The 20,618-nt window shown below is 44.7% G+C and overlaps 1 protein-coding gene across 1 annotated transcript in view; it reads right to left on the bottom strand.

Annotated features, from left to right (window-relative positions):
* LOC137323405 (melanoregulin-like) overlaps nt 1-7,144 on the bottom strand; it is a 78,482-nt gene extending 71,338 nt beyond the window's left edge. Inside the window, exon 1 of the mRNA XM_067986884.1 lies at nt 6,899-7,144. Coding sequence (XP_067842985.1) covers nt 6,899-6,984 — 86 coding nt within the window. The 5' untranslated portion in view covers nt 6,985-7,144. The remainder of the gene's footprint in view (nt 1-6,898) is intronic.
* Nucleotides 7,145-20,618: the final 13,474 nt, after the last annotated feature.

The raw sequence follows: 20,618 nt of genomic DNA, 5'->3' as shown, positions 1-20,618 counted from the left end.
ACAATATCAATACCCCGCTCTCTCACTCCACTATAAACAATATCAATACCCCGCTCTCTCACTCCACTATAAACAATATCAATACCCCGCTCTCTCACTCCACTATAAACAATATCAATACCCCGCTCTCTCACTCCACTATAAACAATATCAATACCCCGCTCTCTCACTCCACTATAAACAATATCAATACCTCGCTCTCTCACTCCACTATAAACAATATCAATACCCCGCTCTCTCACTCCACTATAAACAATATCAATACCCCGCTCTCTCACTCCACTATAAACAATATCAATACCCCGCTCTCTCACTCCACTATAAACAATATCAATACCTCGCTCTCTCACTCCACTATAAACAATATCAATACCCCGCTCTCTCACTCCACTATAAACAATATCAATACCCCGCTCTCTCACTCCACTATAAACAATATCAATACCCCGCTCTCTCACTCCACTATAAACAATATCAATACCCCGCTCTCTCACTCCACTCTAAACAATATCAATACCCCGCTCTCTCACTCCACTATAAACAATATCAATACCCCGCTCTCTCACTCCACTCTAAACAATATCAATACCTCGCTCTCTCACTCCACTATAAACAATATCAATACCCCGCTCTCTCACTCCACTATAAACAATATCAATACCCCGCTCTCTCACTCCACTATAAACAATATCAATACCCCGCTCTCTCACTCCACTATAAACAATATCAATACCCCGCTCTCTCACTCCACTATAAACAATATCAATACCCCGCTCTCTCACTCCACTCTAAACAATATCAATACCTCGCTCTCTCACTCCACTATAAACAATATCAATACCTCGCTCTCTCACTCCACTATAAACAATATCAATACCTCGCTCTCTCACTCCACTATAAACAATATCAATCCCCCGCTCTCTCACTCCACTATAAACAATATCAATACCCCGCTCTCTCACTCCACTATAAACAATATCAATACCCCGCTCTCTCACTCCACTATAAACAATATCAATACCTCGCTCTCTCACTCCACTATAAACAATATCAATACCTCGCTCTCTCACTCCACTCTAAACAATATCAATGTCCCGCTCTCTCACTCCACTATAAACAATATCAATACCTCGCTCTCTCACTCCACTATAAACAATATCAATACCCTGCTCTCTAACTTTTCCGACATTACAACAGTGTCTACACTTCAAATCGTAATTCTTTGGCTGTAAAGCTCTTTGGGACGTCCTAATGTCATGAAAGGCGCTATATAAATGCAAGTCCTTCTTTTTTTTTTGCTATAAATGCCTTGTTCTGTCACTCAACTTTAAAAAATGCCATTGATGTCCTTCTCTCTCAGTCCACTATAAGTTTGAGATGGCGTATGGGATACGGTTTGGGGCAGGGTTTGGGACAGGACATGGGACATGACATGGAATAGGACATTGCATGCAGTGTGGGATTGTGTTTGGGAATTAGGGGTTACGGGGAGCAGGCAGGAAATTGGACATGAATTTAGATTTGAGGTTAGGATCAGATCAGCCATCATCTTATTGAATGGCAGAGCAGGCTCGAGGGGCCGATTGGCCTACTCCTGCTCCTATTTCTTATGTTCTTATGTTCTTATAATAGGGTATCAAATAAGGAGTGGGATAGGGCGTGGGAAATGGATAAGATCAGGTATGTGGCATCAAATAGGGTATGCAATAGGGCAGGACATGGGACAGGATCTGAAATATGGAGTGGCAGAGAGCATGGCATAGGACAGGGTATGGAATAGGAATTGGAATAGGTTGCGGGATTGGGAGTGGGGTCAGATATAATATGGGTTAGACCATGGAATAGGACATATAATAGGACATGGAATAGGGCCTGGGATAAGGAATAGGGTTATATATGAAATAGCATGTGGAATACGGGATAGGATATGAATAGGGTATAGAAGAGCACATAGGATAGTGCAAGCAAGAGGGTATAGGAGAGGTATGCATTAGTGCATGGGATAAAGCATGTGATAGATATGGAATAAGATGTGGGAAAAGGTATGGGATAGACGATGAAAAAGGGCAAAAAATAGAATTATGTAGGATATGGGATAAGGCATGGAAAATGCTAAGGATAGAGGATGAAATAGAATATGATAGAATCGGTTATGAGATAGGTTATGGAAAAGAATATGGACTATCACAACAACAACAACAACAACAACAACAACAACAAGCATTTATATAGCATCTTTAACCTAGTAAAATGTCCCAAGGTGTTTCACAGGAGCGATAATCAAACAAAATTTGACACTGAGCCACATAAGGAGATATTAGGACAGGTGACCAAAAGCTTGGTCAAAGAGGTAGGTTTTCAGGTCCGTTTTAAAGAATGAGAGAGAGGTGGAGAGGTTTAGGGAGGGAATTCCAGATTTTAAGGCCTAGACAGCTGAAGGCACGGCCGCCAGTGGTGAAGCGATTAAAATCGGGGATCCGCAAGAGGCCAGAATTGGAGGAGTGGAGAGATCTTGGAGGGTTGTAGGGGGTCACAGAAAAAGGGAGGGGCGAGGCCGAGGAAGGATTTGAAAACAAAGATGAGAATTTTAAAATCGAGGCGTTCCCAGACCAGGAGCCAATGTAGATCAGCGAGCACAGGGGTGATGGGTGAACGGGACTTGGTATGTGTTAAGATACGGGCAGCAGAGTTTTGGATGGGATGGGTTATGGACTAGTGCATGGGATAAAGCATGGGATAGATACGGGATGAGATATGGGATACAGCATGGAAAAGGGGATAGGATAGGCTATGGGAACAGGATATGGAAAAGGGTATAAGTTTGGGTATGGTATGGGATAGGTGAGGGTACGGAATAATGCAGAGGACAAAATGAGATAGATATGGGATACAATAGGATAGGGTATTGGATAACTATGGGATAGGGTATGAGATAATCTGTGGGGCACAGGGTAAGTTTTCACCTCCAAACTTGATATCCCATAGAGTGGAGTGTGCCTCGTTTTCTGGCTGCTGGCAGACCCGAGTACCTCAGCTTACAGGCCATGAAGCAATTCAGTGCTGCTCTGTCACTTGGTGTCCTCTCTCAGCCACGGGGGGAGGTAGAGCGGCTGGATAGCTCGACATGAACCAGGACTAAAGATAAACAGTGCATGCCCAAGCTCGCACAAGCACAGTTGTTTTGATATTGTTCCAGCTGCTGCGCAGTTCAGTGCACAGTGTAAGGAAGGCAGTTTTCTACAGCATTAAGGATTTGAGTTGGTATGTAGAATCATAGAATGGTTACAGCACGGAAGGAGGCCATTTGGCCTATTGAGTCCGTGCTGGCTCTCTGCAAGAGCAATCCAGCTAGTCCCACTCCCTAGCCCTGCAAATTTTTTCCATTCAAGTACTTATCCAGTTCCCTTTTGAAAACCACAATTGAATCTGCCTCCACCACCCCCTCGGGCAGTGCATTCCAGATCATAACCACTCGCTGTGTAAAAAGTTTTTCCTCATGTCACCTTTGGTTCTTTTGCCAATCACCTTAATTCTATGTCCTCTGATTCTTGACCCTTCCACCAATGGGAACAGTTTCTCTCTATCTACTCTGTCCAGACCCTTCATGATTTTGAACACCTCTATCAAATCTCCTCTCAACCTTCTTTGCTATAAGGAGAACAACCCCAGCTTCTCCAGTCTATCCATGTAACTGAAGTCCCTCATCCCTGGAATCATTCTAGTAAATCTCTTCTGCACCCTCTCTAAGGCCTTCACATCTTTCCTAAAGTGCGGTGCCCAGAACTGGACACAATACTCCAGTTATGGCCGAACCAGTGTTTTATAAAGATTCATCATAACTTTCATACTTTTGTACTCTATGCCTCTATTTATAAAGCCCAGGATCCTGTACGCTTTTTTAACCACTTTTTCAACCTGCCCTGCAACCTTCAACAATTTGTGCACATTTACTCCCAGATCTCTCTGTTCCGGAACCCCTTTTAGAATTGTGTCCTCTGGTTTATGTTGCCTCTCCTCGTTCTTCCTACCAAAATGTATCATTTCACACTTCTCTGCGTTAAATTTCATCTGCCATGTGTCCGCCCATTCCACCAGCCTGTCTATGTCCTCTTGAAGTCTATTACTATCCTCCTCACTGTTCACTACACTTCCAAGTTTTGTGTCATCTGCAAATTTTGAAATTGTGCCCTGTACACCCCTCTCCTAAGGCAAATCTGCAATTGAAACCTGCCATTAGAGGCTACTGTTCAAAATAACAAAAAGAAAATAAAGACTTGCATTTATATAGCACCTTTCATGACCTCAGGACATCCCTTTACAGCCAATGAAGTACTTTGCTGAATGTAGCAGCCAAGCTCCCACAAACAACAATGTGATAATGACCAGATAATCTGTTTTTTAGTGATGTTGGTTGTGGGATGAATATTGGCCAGGACACCGGGGAGAACTTCCCTGCTCTTCTTCAAAATATTGCCATGGGATCTTTTACGTCCACCTGAGAGGGCAGACAGGGCCTCGGTTTAACATCTCATCCAAAACATAGAAAATAGAAGCAGGAGTAGGCCATTCAGCCCTTCGAGCCTGCTCCACCATTCAATATGATCATGGCTGATCCTCTATCTCAATACCATATTCCCGCTCTCTCCCCATACCCTTTTGTGTCTAGAAATCTATCCAGCTCCTTCTTAAATATATTCAGTGACTTGGCCTCCACAGCCTCCTGTGGTGGAGAATTCCACAGGTTCACCACCCTCTGAGTGAAGAAATCTCTCCTCATTTCAGTCCTAAATGACCTAACCCATATCCTGAGACTGTGACCCCTCGTTCTGGATGTCCCAGCCCAAAGAAACATCCTCCCTGCATTCAGTCTGTCTAGCCCTGACAGTGCAACACTCCCTCAGTACGGCACTGGGAGTGTCAGCCAGGATTTTGTGCTCAAGTTCCTGAAGTGGGACTTGAACCCACAACCTTCTGACTCAGAGGCGAGTATGCTGCCCACTGAGAACAGCTGACACCAATGTGACATGGCTATATATGAAATAGTTGGGGAGGGAGTGATTACAATGAAAGTGATCTGGGCTTGTGGTTTATCCAAGGATTATGATGTTGGTAAAATTGAAGCCCATGGGTTTAAAGGAGCAGTGGCTGTGTGGATACAAAATTGGCTAAGGGACAGAAAGCAGAGAGTAGAGGTGAGCGGTTGTTTTTCAGACTGGAGGGAAGTGTACAGTGGTGTCCCTCAGGGGTTGGTGTTGGGACCACTGCTCTTTTTGTTACAAATTAATGACCTGGACTTGGGTATACAGAGCATAGTTTTTAAAAAATTTGTTCATGGGATGTGAGCGTCGCTGGCAAGGCCAGCATTTATTGCCCATCCCTAATTGCCCTTGAGAAGGTGGTGGTGAGCCGCCTTCTTGAACCGTTGCAGTCCGTGTGGTGAAGGTTCTCCCACAGTGCTGTTAGGAAGGGAGTTCCAGGATTTTGACCCACCGATGATGAAGGAACGGCGATATATTTCCAAGTCGGGATCGTGTGTGACTTGGAGGGGAACGTGCAGGTGGTGTTGTTCCCATTTACCTGCTGCCCTTGTCCTTCTAGGTGGTAGAGGTCGCGGGTTTGGGAAGTGCTGTCAAAGAAGCCTTGGTGAGTTTACAAAATTCTGAAATGTAGTAAACAAAGAGGAGGATAGTAACAGACTTCAGGAGGACATAGACAGACTGGTGAAATGGGCAGACAGATGGCAGATAGTATTTAACGCTGAAAAGTGTGAAGGGATTCATTTTGGTAGGAAGAATGAGAAGAGGCAATATAAACTAAATGGTACAATTTTAAAGGGAGTGCAGGAACAGAGAGACCTGGGGGTGTACGTACACAAATCTTTGAAGGTGGCAGGACAAGTTGAGGAGGCTGTTTAAAAAGTGTACAGGATCCTTGGCGTTATAAACAGAGGCATAGAGTACAAGAGCAAGGAAGTTATGCTAAACCTTTATAAATCACTGATTAGGCCTCAGCTGGAGTATTGTGTCCAATTCTGGGCACCACACTTTAGGAAGGATGTGAAGGCCTTAGAACGGGTGTAGAAGAGATTTACCAGAATGGTACCAGGGATGAGGGACTTCAGTTATGTGGAGAGACTGGAGAAGCTGGGGTTGTTCTCCTTAGAACAGAGAGGGTTAAGAGGAGAATTGATAGAGGTGTTCAAAATCAGGGTTTTGATAGAGTAAATAAGGAGAAACTATTTCCAGTGGCAGAAGGGTCGGTGACCAGAGGACACAAATTTAAGGAGAATCAGCAAGAGAACCAGAGGGGAGATGAGGAGTTTTTTTTACACAGCGAGTTGTTCTGATCTGGAACGCACTGCCTGAAAGGGCGGTGGAAGCAGATTCAATAGTAACTTTCAAAAGGGAATTGGATAAATACTTGAAGTTGAAAAATTTACAGGGTTATGGGTCTAATTGGATAGCTCTTTCAAAGAGCAAGTATGGGCACAATGGGCCGAATGGCCCCCTTCTGTATTGTATCATATGATATCCATGAGAGAAATTTTTGTTGTCCATTGTCAAGATCCCTCTTTTATGAGAAGCAGAATACTCATTTAGAACTAAAAATAACACTCGGCAAATACACAATGCAATTTAATTTAAACTCGATTTAAAATCAGTTTTGCAATCCAATAGCACAGCTGACACTCGGAGTTTCCAATCAAATACAACTAGGCAAATCAAAATTAAGATTTAAATCGATTTGTCAGGACGCTAAGAGTCAATTTTAATGATAAAATATTGGCCCTCAGACTCACAGCGACGTGATACTGGACTCAAGGCGAGAAAGATGCGGTGATTTAATTAATATTACAGGATGCTTCCGGCTGCAGACATTCGCTGTCACATTACCGTACCTGAGCAGCGGCTGCTTTGCTTGAGTTTTCTTGGCACCCAGACACTGACAGCAACAGATGGAGCACAAAAACTCCTTCGGCCCCATCGACTTTCGGTTGAACCGGAAAATAAAATGAAACTCTCTCTTATCGCTCTGGACTCGTTCAAGGAGCGGCAGCAAAGTTTGAGCCTCCCAGTAACTTGCCTGTACGTGTCATCCAGCTCAGGCACTCGAGGATAGCGCACGCCTGCCAAAAAAAAAAAGCCGAGCTGTTTGTAAAGTGACTTTAACAGTGTAAAAACCCGGCTTTCCCAGTTGTGCTCCCTGCTCTGGCTACTTTGTACTTTCCAATCTGCAATGTGACAAGGGGCGCAGACTGGTGCTGCCAGACTGAAACTGACCAGAAATGACAAAGGGGCAATCACACTGAAAAGTCTACGTTCTGAAAGTAATTTCCCCATTGCAGTTTAATGAGTCCGACCCAATTTGATTGGAGTGGAGGTCTGTTTACAGGACCATTTGGAATAACCCCAACCTTTATAAACCACCTCTGCTCCTTTTTGAACTGGCCTTATCTTGATCTGTTGCCTGTATCCTAACTGTAAACAGCAATGGGGAAATTACTTAACACATGGACATAATTACAGTAGAACACATTGGACATAATTACAGTTCATGACACTCTAGGGTGTCTCATTGCATCATATGCAATGAGACACCCTACCTGTAAACAGCAATGGGGAAATTACTTATGTCCTACCTGTAAACAGCAATGGGGAAATTACTTATGTCCTACCTGTAAACAGCAATGGGGAAATTACTTATGTCCTACCTGTAAACAGCAATGGGGAAATTACTTATGTCCTACCTGTAAACAGCAATGGGGAAATTACTTTTCACATCGTTCACCTGACGAAGGAGGTAGCCTCCGAAAGCTTGTGAATTTAAAATAAAATTGCTGGACTATAACTTGGTGTTGTAAAATTGTTTACAATTGTCAACCCCAGTCCATCACCGGCATCTCCACATCATGTATCCTAACTCACACCAAGTCCCGTTCACCCATCACCCCTGTGCTCGCTGACCTACATTGGCTCCTGGTCCAGTAGTGCTTCGATTTTAAAATTCTCATCCTTGTTTTCAAATCCCTCCATGGCCTCGTCCCTCCCTATCTCTGTGACCTCCTCCAACCCTACAACCCTCGGAGATCTCTGCCCCCCCTCCAATTCTGACCTCTTGCGCATCCCCGATTTCCATCGCCCCACCATTGGCGGCCGTGCCTTCAGCTGCCTGGGCCCTAAGCTCTGTATTCCCTCCCTAAACCTCTCCTCCTCTAAGGCGCTCCTTAGAACTTATCTGTTTAGCCAAGCTTTTGGTCACCTGTCCTAATATCTCCTGATGTGGCTCGGTGTCAAATTCTGTCTGATAACGCTCCTGTGAAGTGCCTTGGGATGTTTTGCTATGTTAAAGATGCTGTATAAATGCCAGTTGTTGTTACTGGTCTGTGCTACTTGTGATGGCTACCAGTAATGGCGATAACTCGGGGAGCTCCAACCCTCAAAGGCATGCCCAAAGGTTAGTTGGCGCCTTTTGCGATGGGAACCCACAGAGGAATGATGTAATTTACATTGAAAAGTATCTAATATATCATCGTGTCACTCCCGCGCTATGTCCTCGCGCTCCATGTCTGCTACAGCTACTGTGTGCACCATCTCTCCATCGAAAGGCATGATTGGAGCAGCCTTGCTAATATGGTGATCCTACTGCTGACAGTCTGCTAATTACTGCTTCCAACAAAGACAACAAAACATTTGGAGGCCCCCCCCGGAGAAATGTACAGGATTCACTAAAAGTTAGTGGACAGGTACAAAACATCATTAAAAAGGCGAATGGAATGTTGGCTTTTATCTCAAGAGGGCTGGAATACAAAGGGGTAGATGTTATGTTACAGTTGTATAGAGCTCAGGTTAGTCCCAGAGTACTGTGTTCAGCTCTGGGCACCGCACCTCAGGAAGGATATATTGGCCTTGGAGGGGGTGCCGCGCAGATTCACCAGAATGATACCGGGGCTAAAAGGGTTAAATTATGAGGACAGGTTGCATAGAGTAGGCTTGTATTCCCTTGAGTATAGAAGATTAAGGAGTGATCTAATTGAGGTGTTTAAGGATTTGCTAGCGTAGAGAGAGAGAGAGAAACTATTTCCTCTGGTGGGGGAGTCCAGAACAAGGGGGCATAACCTTAAAATTAGAGCCAGGCCGTTCAGGGGTGATGTCAGGAAACATTTCTTCACACAAAGGGGAGTGGAAATCTATCTTGTCTTCGTGTCACAGAGAGGATGGCATTTATCTCAGGGTGCTAAGAGAGACAAGGGATGGGATTTGAGAGAGTCAATGAACACAGGAGAGGTCCCTTTAGATTGAAGCAAGCTGACCTAGAATTTGTATTCAGAAAAGGTGAATGCATTCTTTTCAATTTCTCTCCCCTTTTTTTGGTTACCCATCAGCATGCTGTCCTGTATCTCTATCTCTGCTTATGTTTTTGTCTCTCTCTTCTCTTCTCTTCTGCCTCTCTCTGTCCATTTACTCTCCTCTTCCGTTTCTGCAGTTTTGGGTGAGGGCTGATGGGTCATGGATGGGGGTGGGGGAAGGGATCTGTGTAGGGCCACAGGCTGGCTTCTGGGTGTCAGGTTGGGGGAGGGATCTGTGCAGGGGTTGCAGTTTGGCAGCTGGGAGTGGGAGGGGGATCTCCACAAGGCCATGAAACTATTAAATGGATAGCACTGTGGAGCTTAGTGTCACAATGTCAGCTACCATGGAGACGTAAACTGGGAGCTGAGAGGATTTTTAAAAAATTGTTTCTCGGGACGTGGATTATCATCCATCCCTAAAATGTAACCTCAAATCCTGGAGTGCGGTTTGAACCCACAGCCTTCTGACTCAAGAGTGCTATTAACTGAGCCAAGCTGACACTTGAAAGAGTCCCCAACTAAGCTGATACAGCTTCCCAGCCAATCATCTCAATACCACTAAAATCAGCAATGCCTGGTCCCACCGGTACTACACCCTAGACTTACATGCGTTACATGCAGGCACATCCCTCCACGTTCACTCCTGGGCAATTTTTTAGAACTCAAGAGATAAAATACAAACACACATCTAGCAAGCTTTACTGAAATGCTAGTGCAGAGAAGAGAGAGAGAGAGAGGAGGGGGGATAAAAAGGGAACCTCTTTTTTTGACAAGGGTTTTAATAGAGTAGATAGGGAGAAATTGTTTCCACTGGCAGGAGGGTCAGTAACCAGAGGATAATTGGCAAAAAATTCCAGGGGGAAATTAGGAGATTTTTTTAAAAAGCTGTGAGTTGTTATGATCTGGAATGCACTGCCCGAAAGGGTGGTGGAAACAGATTCAATAACAACTTTCAAAAGGGAATTGGAAATATATATAAAAAAAAGAAATTTGCAGGGCTATGAGGAAAGAGCAGGGGAATGGGATTAATTGGATGGCTCTTTCAAAGAGCCAGCACAGGCACGATGGGATGAATGGCCTCCTTCTGTGCTATAATATTCTATGATTCTATGATTCTCGTTGTCCTGAGAAGGTGGTGGTGGGCCTTCTTCTTGAACCGCTGCAGTCCGTGTGGTGAAGGTTCTCCCACAGTGCTGTTAGGAAGGGAGTTCCAGGATTTTGACCCAGCGACGATAAAGGAACGGCGATATATTTCCAAGTCGGGATAGTGTGTGACTTGGAGGGGAACTTGGAGGTGATGGTGTTCCCTGCTGCTCTTGTCCTTCCAGGTGGTAGAGGTCGCAGGTTTGGGAGGTGCTGTCAAAGAAGCCTTAGCGAGTTGCTGCATTGCATCCTGTGGATGGTATACACTGCAGCCGTAGTGCACCAATGGTGGAGGGAGTGAATGTTTAAGGTGGTGGATGGGGTGCCAATCAAGCGGGCTGCTTTATCCTGGATGGTGTCAAGTTTCTTGAGTGTTGTTACAGCTACACCCATCCAGGCAAGTGGAGAGTATTCCATCACACTCCTGACTTGTGCCTTGTAGATGGTGATTGAAGGGTAAGTATACATGACAAGTATATACATAAGCTATAACTTAAATGTGATAGCCATCTGTAAAATCCAGATGTGACAGCTAGATGTGACAGCTAAGTGCGCCAGAAAGACAAGACTATATACAAGACTTTCAATACATTAATAAATGGAGTGTTATTTAGGGCTCGGTGCTGGGACCTCTGCTGTTCCTCATTCATACCAATGATTTGAACACCGACGCTTAACGCAAACCAATAATGTTTGTAAGCAAAATCAAACCGGAAGTCAAGGGAAGAAGAGACAAGGGATGAAGCAGCGATGGTTATTATTAAGGGATCAATGAACAGCAGGGAGTTCGAATGTGGTGCCCATTTTCAGAAAGGCAAACAAAACAGACCCAGATAACTGCAGACTGGTTAGTTTTAGCATCAATACTGTGCAAAATAATGGAGCAACTATGACGAGTAAACATGAGAGCTATCGGCAAGATAATAACCTAGAAAATAGCAGTGATCGTGGAGTCAGAAGGGGCAGATCCTGCCTGATCAACCTCCTTAACTTTTCTCAGACGTCACCTCCCAAGTGGACTATGGAAAGCCCGACAGCATGATGTGCCTAGACTTCTAAAAAACATTCCACAAAATTCTGTGCAAAATGCTAGTGCTTGTGTCAGTCTTGGCTCAGTTGGTGTCATTCTCATCTGGGTCAGAAGGTTGAGGGTTCAAGCCCTGTTACCCCAGGGCTGACAGTTCAGTGTATTGCTGAGGGAGTGCAGCATTGTCGAAAGTGCCGTCTTTTCAGAAGAGACGTTAAAGCCTCTGCCTATTCTCTGCTCAAATGGACGTGAAAGGTCCCATGATGCTTTTCAAAGACGAGCCGGTGCACTGGTTAAAATTCCTCCCTCAACCAATGCTACCAAGAAAAACCAGATGATCTGGTCATTTATCTCTTTGCTGTTTGTGGGACCTTGCTGTGCGCAGATTGGCTGCCGAGGTGTTGAAATAGTTAATGATGTTGAAAGAAATCTAATGGTTTTACTGAACTCCACGCTCAACATTTTCAATTACTGTGGAGCAGTAAACAACAAGCAAACAGAATGCTGAACTCACTGGATGGTGTTAATGATCAGGAACCCCAGGTGAGGTTTCCCTCACTATCCCAGGGACAGTTTCAATGGCCCTATCGCTGTCCTGGCTGCGATCAACTAACAGCACAGGCAGGAATTAAACCTGTGGCCCCGGCGAGCTCCATAACCAAATCATTCACCCACCAAGCATTCGGGACACCTCTATTTGTTGCATCACATGAACATCATTGTGTTATTTGTGTGCCATCGCAGGAGTCAGCCATGGCTTAGTGGGTAGCACTCTCACCTCTGAGTCAGAAGGTCCTAGGTTCATAGTCCCACTCCAGAAACTTGAATATGTAATCCAGGCTGGCACTCCCAGTGCAGTACTGAGGGAGTGCTGCACTGTCAGAGGTGTTGTCTTTCAGGTGAGACGTTAAACCGAGGCCCTGTCTGCCCTCTCAGGTGGGAGTAAAAGATCCCATGGCACTATTTCGAAGAAGAGCAGGGGAGCTCTCCCTGGTGTCCTGGACAATATTTATCCCTCAACTAACATTACTAAAAGTGATTATTTGGTCATTGCTGTTTGTGGGGCCTTGCTCTGCACAAATTGGCTGTCATGTTTCTTACATCCCAACAGTGACTAAACTTCAAAAGCACGTCATCTGGGTATGGAAGCATAGTGGTTATGTTACTGGACTAGTAATCCAGAGACATGAGTTTAAACCCTGCAACTGGTAACTAGGGAATTTAAATTCAGTTAATTAAATAAAATCTAGAATTAAAAAAAAGCTAGTTTCAGTAATGGTAACCATGAAACTACCGGATTGCCCATCTGATTCAATGTGGTTGATTCTTAACTGCCGTCTAAAATGGCCTAGTAAGCCACTTAGTTGTACAATCCTGCTCTTTCACCACACGGGCTGCAGCGGTTCAAGGAGGCAGCTCACCACCACCGTCTTAAGGACAATTGGGGATGGGCAATAAATGCCGGCCTTACCAGTGACATCCCCTGAATGAATAAAAAAAATTAGCTGTGAAGCCCATTGGGACCTCCTGAGGTTTTGAAAGGTTCTACATAAATGCAAGTTCTTTCCTTTTTTTTGTGAAATGTGAGATTTTAAAAAATGAAACCAAAACCAAAAATGGGCTCTTTAAGCTGTTTCTCCTTAAACTTTTTCTTACACTCAATATATGAAACAATCCCTCTGTTTAAACTGCTCAGAGAGCAGTGAGATTTAAAGGTGCAGTGATATTGTTAATCCTATGAGTACATAGGATTCTTTGATTGTGCAAAGTAGCTTTGGTTGTGCATCTAGACTATAGTGGCTGTATAACTCGGGAGGCTAACGTACGCACTAAAGCCATGGGGTGTGAGACCCTCTCCAGGAGTTCGTTTGACACTGTTTTAAGTCCCCATATAGCATGCTATAATCTGAAAGATCGCAGTGGCATCGCAGTTGCACTGTTACATTGAAGTGAAGCCTTAGTGTAATGTACCTTTAAGAAGACTCATCCATCTCATTTAGGGAAATAAATTACACACATTTTTTTTCTGTTCCCTCCCTTTGCCTTCCAGCTCTCGTGGACTGGTGCCATGCTGAAAGAGTTTACTGATGCTCAACATGTCTGGAAGAGTTTTATGCTGTTATATAATTGACATTATATAGCACCTTCCATGTCACTTCTTGAAATACGAACATACGAATTAAGAACAGGAGTAGGCCATTTGGCCCCTCAAGCCTGCTCTGCCATTTGATAAGATCATAGCTGATCTGATTGCGACCTCAACCCTACTTTCCCATCTACCTCCTATAACCTTTGACTCCCTTGTTAATCAGGAATCTATCCAACTCAGCCTTAAAAATATTCAATGACCCTGCCTCCACCACTCTCTGGGGAAGGGAGTTCCACAGACTCATGACCCTCAGAGAAAAAATTTCTCCTCATCCCCGTCTTAAATGGGAGACCCCTTATTTTTAAACTGTGGCCCCTAGTTCTAGTCTCTTCCATAAGGGGAAACATCCTCTCACAATCTACCCCTTCAAGTCCCCTCAGGATCTTATATGTTTCAATAAGATCACCTCTCATTCTTCTAAACTCCAGTGTATACAGGTCCAACTTCTCCCACCTTTCCTCATAAGATAACCCCCTCATCCCAGGAATCAGTCGAGTGAACCTTCTCTGAACTGCCTCCAAAGCAATTATGTCCTTTCTTAAATAAGGAGACCAAAACTGCACACAGTATTCTAGATGTGGTCTCACCAATGCCCTGTACAACTGGAGCAAAACATCTCTACTTTTATATTCCATTCCCCTTGCAATAAATGACAACATTCCATTTGCCTTCCTAATCACTTGCTGTACCTGCATACTAACTTTTAGTGATTCATGTACTAGGACACCCAGATCCCTCTGTACCTCAGAGTTCTGCAATCTTTCTCCATTTAAATAATATACTGCTTTTCTATTCCTCCTGCCAAAGTGGACAAGTTCACATTTTCCCACATTATACTCCATCTGCCAAATTTTTGCCCACTCACTATCCCGTTGCAGACTCCTTATGTTCTCTTCACAACTTATTTTCCTACCTACCTTTGTGTCATCAGCAAATTTAGTAACTATACATTCAGTCCCTTCATCCAAGTCATTGATATAGATTGTAAATAGTTGAGGCCCAAGCACTGATCCCTGTGGCACTCCACTCGTTACATCTTGCCAACCTGAAAATGATCCATTTATGCCTACTCTGTTTCCTGTTAGCTAACCAATCCTTTATCCATGCTAATATGTTACCCCCTACACCATGAGCTCTTATTTTGTGTAGTAGCCTTTGATGTGGTACCTTCTGGATATCCAAGGACACCACATCCACAGGATCCCCTTTATCCACGTTTCTTGTTACTTCCTCAAAGAACTCTAATAAGTTAATGATATAGTGACTGTTTTTATATAAGCAAAGTTGCCAACAAAGTCCCACAGTCTTTTTTTTTGGTTAGCATTGTTTGAGGGAGGAATATTAGCCAGCGCACTGGGTGAGCTCCCTGCTCCTGCCTTGGGATCTGTAGTGTGCACTTGAACCAGCAGCATAGGTACACGGGGCCTTGGTTTAACATCTCATCTGAAGGAAAGCATCTCCAATGGTGCAGCACTCCCTCAGTACTTCACTGAAGTGTCAGCCTGGATTATGTGCTGAATGCATGAACTCCTGAACCAGAAGGGAGAGTGCTACCAAATTAGCCATATTACCACATTCGGTTACTTTAAGGCTCCACGTTAACACTTGCCCAATGGGTCAGGCCATTCTATGTGTTTGCTTGTGTTCTTCAGTTCTGTCCAGCCTGAGAAAGGGTTACCTCAGTTCTTGTAGTAAGGGATTCCATCATCAGATCAGGCACAATGTTGGCAATTCAGACATTTCAAATTATGTTTTCGAGGCAGAGTTAGCCCTGACCCCCTCAATGAGAGAGGAGAGAACTGCCTTGAATACTGATACTGGGCAGCTAAGCAGGAACAGACTCAAACAGCTGATTTGGAACAGAGTCAAACAGGAACCTGAAGTGGGTGTGGTTGAATTGGGGAGAGAAGGGGATTGCAAGCCATTAATTGGAGGCAACAATGTGGAGTTTTCAAGGCAGAGGAATAAAGAAAGAACGAACTTGCATTTATGTAGTGCCTTTCACAACCTCAGGATGTCCCAAAGTGCTTTACAACCAATGAAAGTACTTTTGAAGTGTAGTCACTGTTGCATTGTAGGAAACGGGGCAGCCAATTTGTTCACAGCAAGATCCCACAAACAGCAATGTGATAATGATCAGATAATCTGTTTTTAGTGATGTTGGTTGAGGGATAAATATTGGCCAGGACACCGGGGAGAACTCCCCTGCTCTTCTTTCGAATAGTGCCATGGGATCTTTTACGTCCACCTGAGAGGGCAGACGGGGCCTCGGTTTAATGTCTCATCTGAAAGACGTCACCTCCTATGCTGCGGCACTCCCTCAGTACTGCACTGAAGTTTCTCTTTAAGCATCAGCTGACATTTGGACTTTCCCACTTCTTCTGGCCTGTTCCTTCCACATGATGCTTATGTCATCAGCTATAAAGGAACATTAGATGATTGCTGTATGCTGCCTTTGCTCTTATGATTCATTTATTCTTTTGATAGCACTGCTGTGGTTTTCTATGGTTTGCAAATTGGTTCTATTTTCTTTAGATTTAAATGCTATTTATATGTAGTTTCATTTCACAAAAGTAACTAGCAAGCATTGTTGATTGTTTGATACCAAATACAATGGATTATAAATCTATACATTTGAGAAAAGGCTGTTGGGGGGATTAAGTGACACGCTGGGTTAGACACTGGCCTTTCAACCTTGGTTTCAATCTAACCCACACTGATGGATTGAAGTCTTCTCCATCTGTTGACTTTAATAAATCTCGAAAGCCGCAAGGGTCAATTTTAACCCCCTCTGCCGTATGTAAATGGGGCAGCGGCTGTCTGAAAATGGCTTCGGGCCACTCCCTGCCCATTCACGTTGGCAAATCCAGCCGCCCGCCACCTTGGGTAGGGTCCTGAGATAGAATGTAATATGCAAATTGGGGTCCTATGACATGGTTTATCATTCGGAGACCGAACTTTTCTGACAATTATCAATTCTTTTTACACATAAAGACATTCTTATGAAAGGTAATTGACCCAATATGGGCGTTCCTTGTTGTATTTATATCATATTTTGTGGTATTTTACCGAACTTTTGCACTTTAGAATTCTATTTAATTGTAAATAAGCTTATTAGTTATTTTACCCTGTAAAATCTCAGCTACTTTTAATATCCACCAATCCGAAGTAAAGTAGCACGACACTAAGATGCAGACTGCTGCGAGTGGAGTAATTGTCAGTCTGTGGGACAAGCAACACTGTGAGGGCAGATGACAGAGAGCCACAAGCCTGTCGATCACAGGAGACAAGTTCCATTAACAGAACCTGTTGCGAACCGTGAAGGGAGAAAATGGTTCTATAAAAAAATAAAATCTTACACGCCGCATTGTGAAACAAAAAAAGCACATTTCAGCCAAGACAGCATCACTTTACACATGCTGACTTACAAACTGATTCTATTGGCAAACACGCTAAAAAAAGCACCAACCGTGCATTAATATTGTTTCATTTTTGCTCTCCAATTAGAGATTGGTCCTCAAAACCAACCCGTTCAAGGGTATCCTGTTAAATCAACATCAGAGAGAGGGAGTGAGCATTTAGTTTGAGTTGATTCCATGAGGGGAAAGGGAACGGGAGAAACAATTTGCATTTATATGGCACTTATGTCTTTGGAATGCACCAAAGCAGGCAATTAATTATATTTTTGATGTGTGATGACTTGTTTTGTTTGCCAATTTGCACACAGCAAGGATGCACAAACAATGAGATAAATAACCGGGTAGACTAGTTTTGGGCGTGTTGGCTGAGGGAGGAATGTTGGCCAGGAAATTGAGGAAACTCCTCTGTTCCTGTCCAATAATGCCATGGGCTCTTTTACATCCACCCGAAGAGGCAGGCACCTGGAGCCTCAGTCTAACGTCTCATCTGAAAAACGTCATCTCTGAAAATATTGTGCTCCCCTCAGTACTGCCCTGAAGTGTCAGCCTAGTGCCCAAGTCCTGGTCAGAAGTGTAGGCATATGATGGACTTTAGTGAGCACAAGCTCAAGTTTGGCTGTGTTGCCCTCCACAGTTGAATATCCTGCCAAAACTCGACGAACCGGCTCATAACAAAATAATGGTCACTGGGGAGAGGCACCAGGGAGCTGACAGCACCCACTGAGCCATATACGGCATCAGCTGTACAGAGATGATCACAGATGTCTATTCATATAATAACGCTCTGCTCAACAATCCAGCAGTTAAACCGAGGCCCTTTCTGCCCTCTCAGGTGGATGTAAAAGATCCCATGGCACTATTTTGAAGAAGAGCAGGGGAGTTCTCCCCGGTGTCCTGGCCAATATTTATCCCTCAACCAACATCATTGAAAAAACAGATTATCTGGTCATTATCACATTGTGGGAGCTTGCTGTGCACAAATTGGCTGCCACATTTCACTACATTATGACAGTGACTAAACTTCCAAAAGTACTTCATTGGTTGTGAAGCGCTTTAGGACATCCTGAGGTTGTGAAAGGCACTATATAAATGCAAGTCTTTCTTTCTTTATTTATTTAGATGCCTTGAGAATTTGCCACTTCTAAAAATATGCTTCGCTGTACGTTATTCTCCAAGGCAACGTTCTGCATTTGCAGGGACAAACGGAGCTCAACAACCATTTACATTTCTGCCGAGCTCCCCTCGGGTACAGTATAGCATCACGCAGTGCTTTAACTTGAGGAGGTAAATCGAAGGGGAAGGAGAGAGGACCAAGAAGTTCGAGGAGAGGCTGAAGGCCTGGTCAGAGAGTTTTAAGGAGGTTTTGAAAGACAGGGAGGTGAGCAAGGCGAAGGGATCTAGAGAGGGAGTTCTAGGGAGTGGGGGGTATAGTGGCTGAAAGAATGGCCACCGATGAAGGGGTGAGGTGGGGCACAGAGTAGCTCTGTGTCAGAGGAGGTTTCATCACATGACCTGCCACCAAAAACTAGCCCACCCAGTCCAACAAGCTTTTTATCACCTTCAATATTTTTATAACTAATAAAAAAAAGTGTTCAAAGAAAATGAAAAAAACACACTTTTTTTTTAATGCCCCAATGATTTTTTCTCCTCGGTTGCTGGAAACAGTATCCAGGTAATTAACCTTTAATTCCTGGAGGCTCCAGGACAATCCTGGAGGGTTGGCAACCCCAGCTTAGTGGGATTTGGCAGCGAGGACGAGGAACTTGAGAAGTCGATTTGTTGGTCGCAGAGAGCCAGTGGAGCTGGGCGATCTCAACAACAACATCTACAACTACAACTTGCATTTATATAGCGCCATTAACGTGGCAAAATGTCCAACGGCACTTCGCAGGAGTGTTATCAGACAAAATTTGACATCGAGTCACGTAAGGAGACATTAGGACAGGTCAAAGAGGTAGGTTTAAAGGAGCATCTTAAAGGAGGGGAGAGAGAGGTAGAGAGGGGGAGAGGTTTAGGGAGGGAATTCCAGAGCTTAGGGCCTCGGCAGCTGAAGACACGGCCGCCAATGGTGGAGCGATTAAAATCGGGGATGTGCAAGAGGCCAGAATTGGAGGAACGCAGGGATCTCGGAGGAATTCCAAAACTTAGGGCCAGGGCTTATCCTCCCTTAGAGACAATGGGGTAAGTTTTAACATATCAGTGGGATCTCAGCAGGAGGGCGGGGCGGGGGGGGGGAGGTCAATGAACGCGTGGGAAACCCGGGAAAATTGTTTGTGTTTTCTCGAGTGACTCTGACTCAATTGCAGGCCCTTAATGTGACTTTGGGTTTCGTGTCTCCCAGCTGTGCAGCGGGTGCACTGCGCACCTGAATGGCATGCTGGGACCTGGATTATTTAAAGGGCCAACGCAACCATGGATTTTGAGGGAGAAAGGCAAAATCAGCAAATATGGAGCAGCAAAGGATGAGGCCAGCATCCTGGTTCAGTGACTCCTCGCTGGAGCTGCTATTAGCCGGTGTGAGGAGCAGGAGGGAAATATTGTACCCGGCTGACAGGAGGAAGTGCCCTGCCTCTGACACCAAGAAGGCCTGGCTCGAGGTGGAGGACTGTGTCAAGGACGTGGATGCAGTGCAGGAATCGCTTCAATGACCTAACCAGGTCAGGAAAAGTGAGTACAGTTACTGATTCACCTACGTCCTGTGGTGTACACTAACCCTCCCTCTCACTCTGCCCTGCCAAGCCCACTCCATCACATCACTCCTCACACCCACTTAAGGCTCATCATCAACTTAACTTCACTTTCTGAGCACTTCATCACCTCCCCATTTGTGAACCCACCACTCCCACTCACCCCAATCCTGATGTAATGTGATCAGTCTGTCTGACACTCACCCTCTGATGCATCTATTTCATTGTCAGCCTCACCCAAAGCAATGCATCCATCGGGTGACCCGTCACCCTCACTCACTCACACACACATCTGTACTTTCTCCACTTGTAGGAGAATAGTGCAAAATACAAGAGAGAGGAGTCAGGCTGGAGGGGGGTCACCACAAACAGAGGCGGAGGGGGAGGGTTGGACCTCAGCCGAACAGTCGAATGCCTGGCCATCGGAGATGCCGAGACTGGCACCCTGCAAACGTCTGGTGACAGAACTTTAACATCCCTCACACACAACATGAATTGATGTTATCAATGATTGACCTGTTGCACACCTCAGGATGCTCATCACAACATTACTCCTGCGATGATTCTTAATATTGCTGTATGTTCTCTTCCAGGTCCTTCAAAGGTTGCTGAAGGACCACAAGACCTGGATGAGGGTGATTCCTCAGAGGAGCTCCCTGCCTTTGAGGGTGCACCGTCACATCACAGCGGACCATGCACCAGTGCAGATACTCACACCTCGGTGGGTCCTATTACACAGTTAGTTGGGTTGTCACCTGGTGAGTCACCACACACAAGTGAGCACGAGCAGACACTGGTGGCAGGGACAGCTGTGGAGAGTCCGCGTCGGTGAGCGAACTCCTCTCCA

This window comes from Heptranchias perlo, chromosome 7, assembly GCF_035084215.1.
Source record: "Heptranchias perlo isolate sHepPer1 chromosome 7, sHepPer1.hap1, whole genome shotgun sequence".
Taxonomy (NCBI): Eukaryota; Metazoa; Chordata; class Chondrichthyes; order Hexanchiformes; family Hexanchidae; genus Heptranchias; species Heptranchias perlo.
Note: the sequence above shows the minus strand (reverse complement) of the source record. Positions and strands in the feature narration are given on the sequence as shown.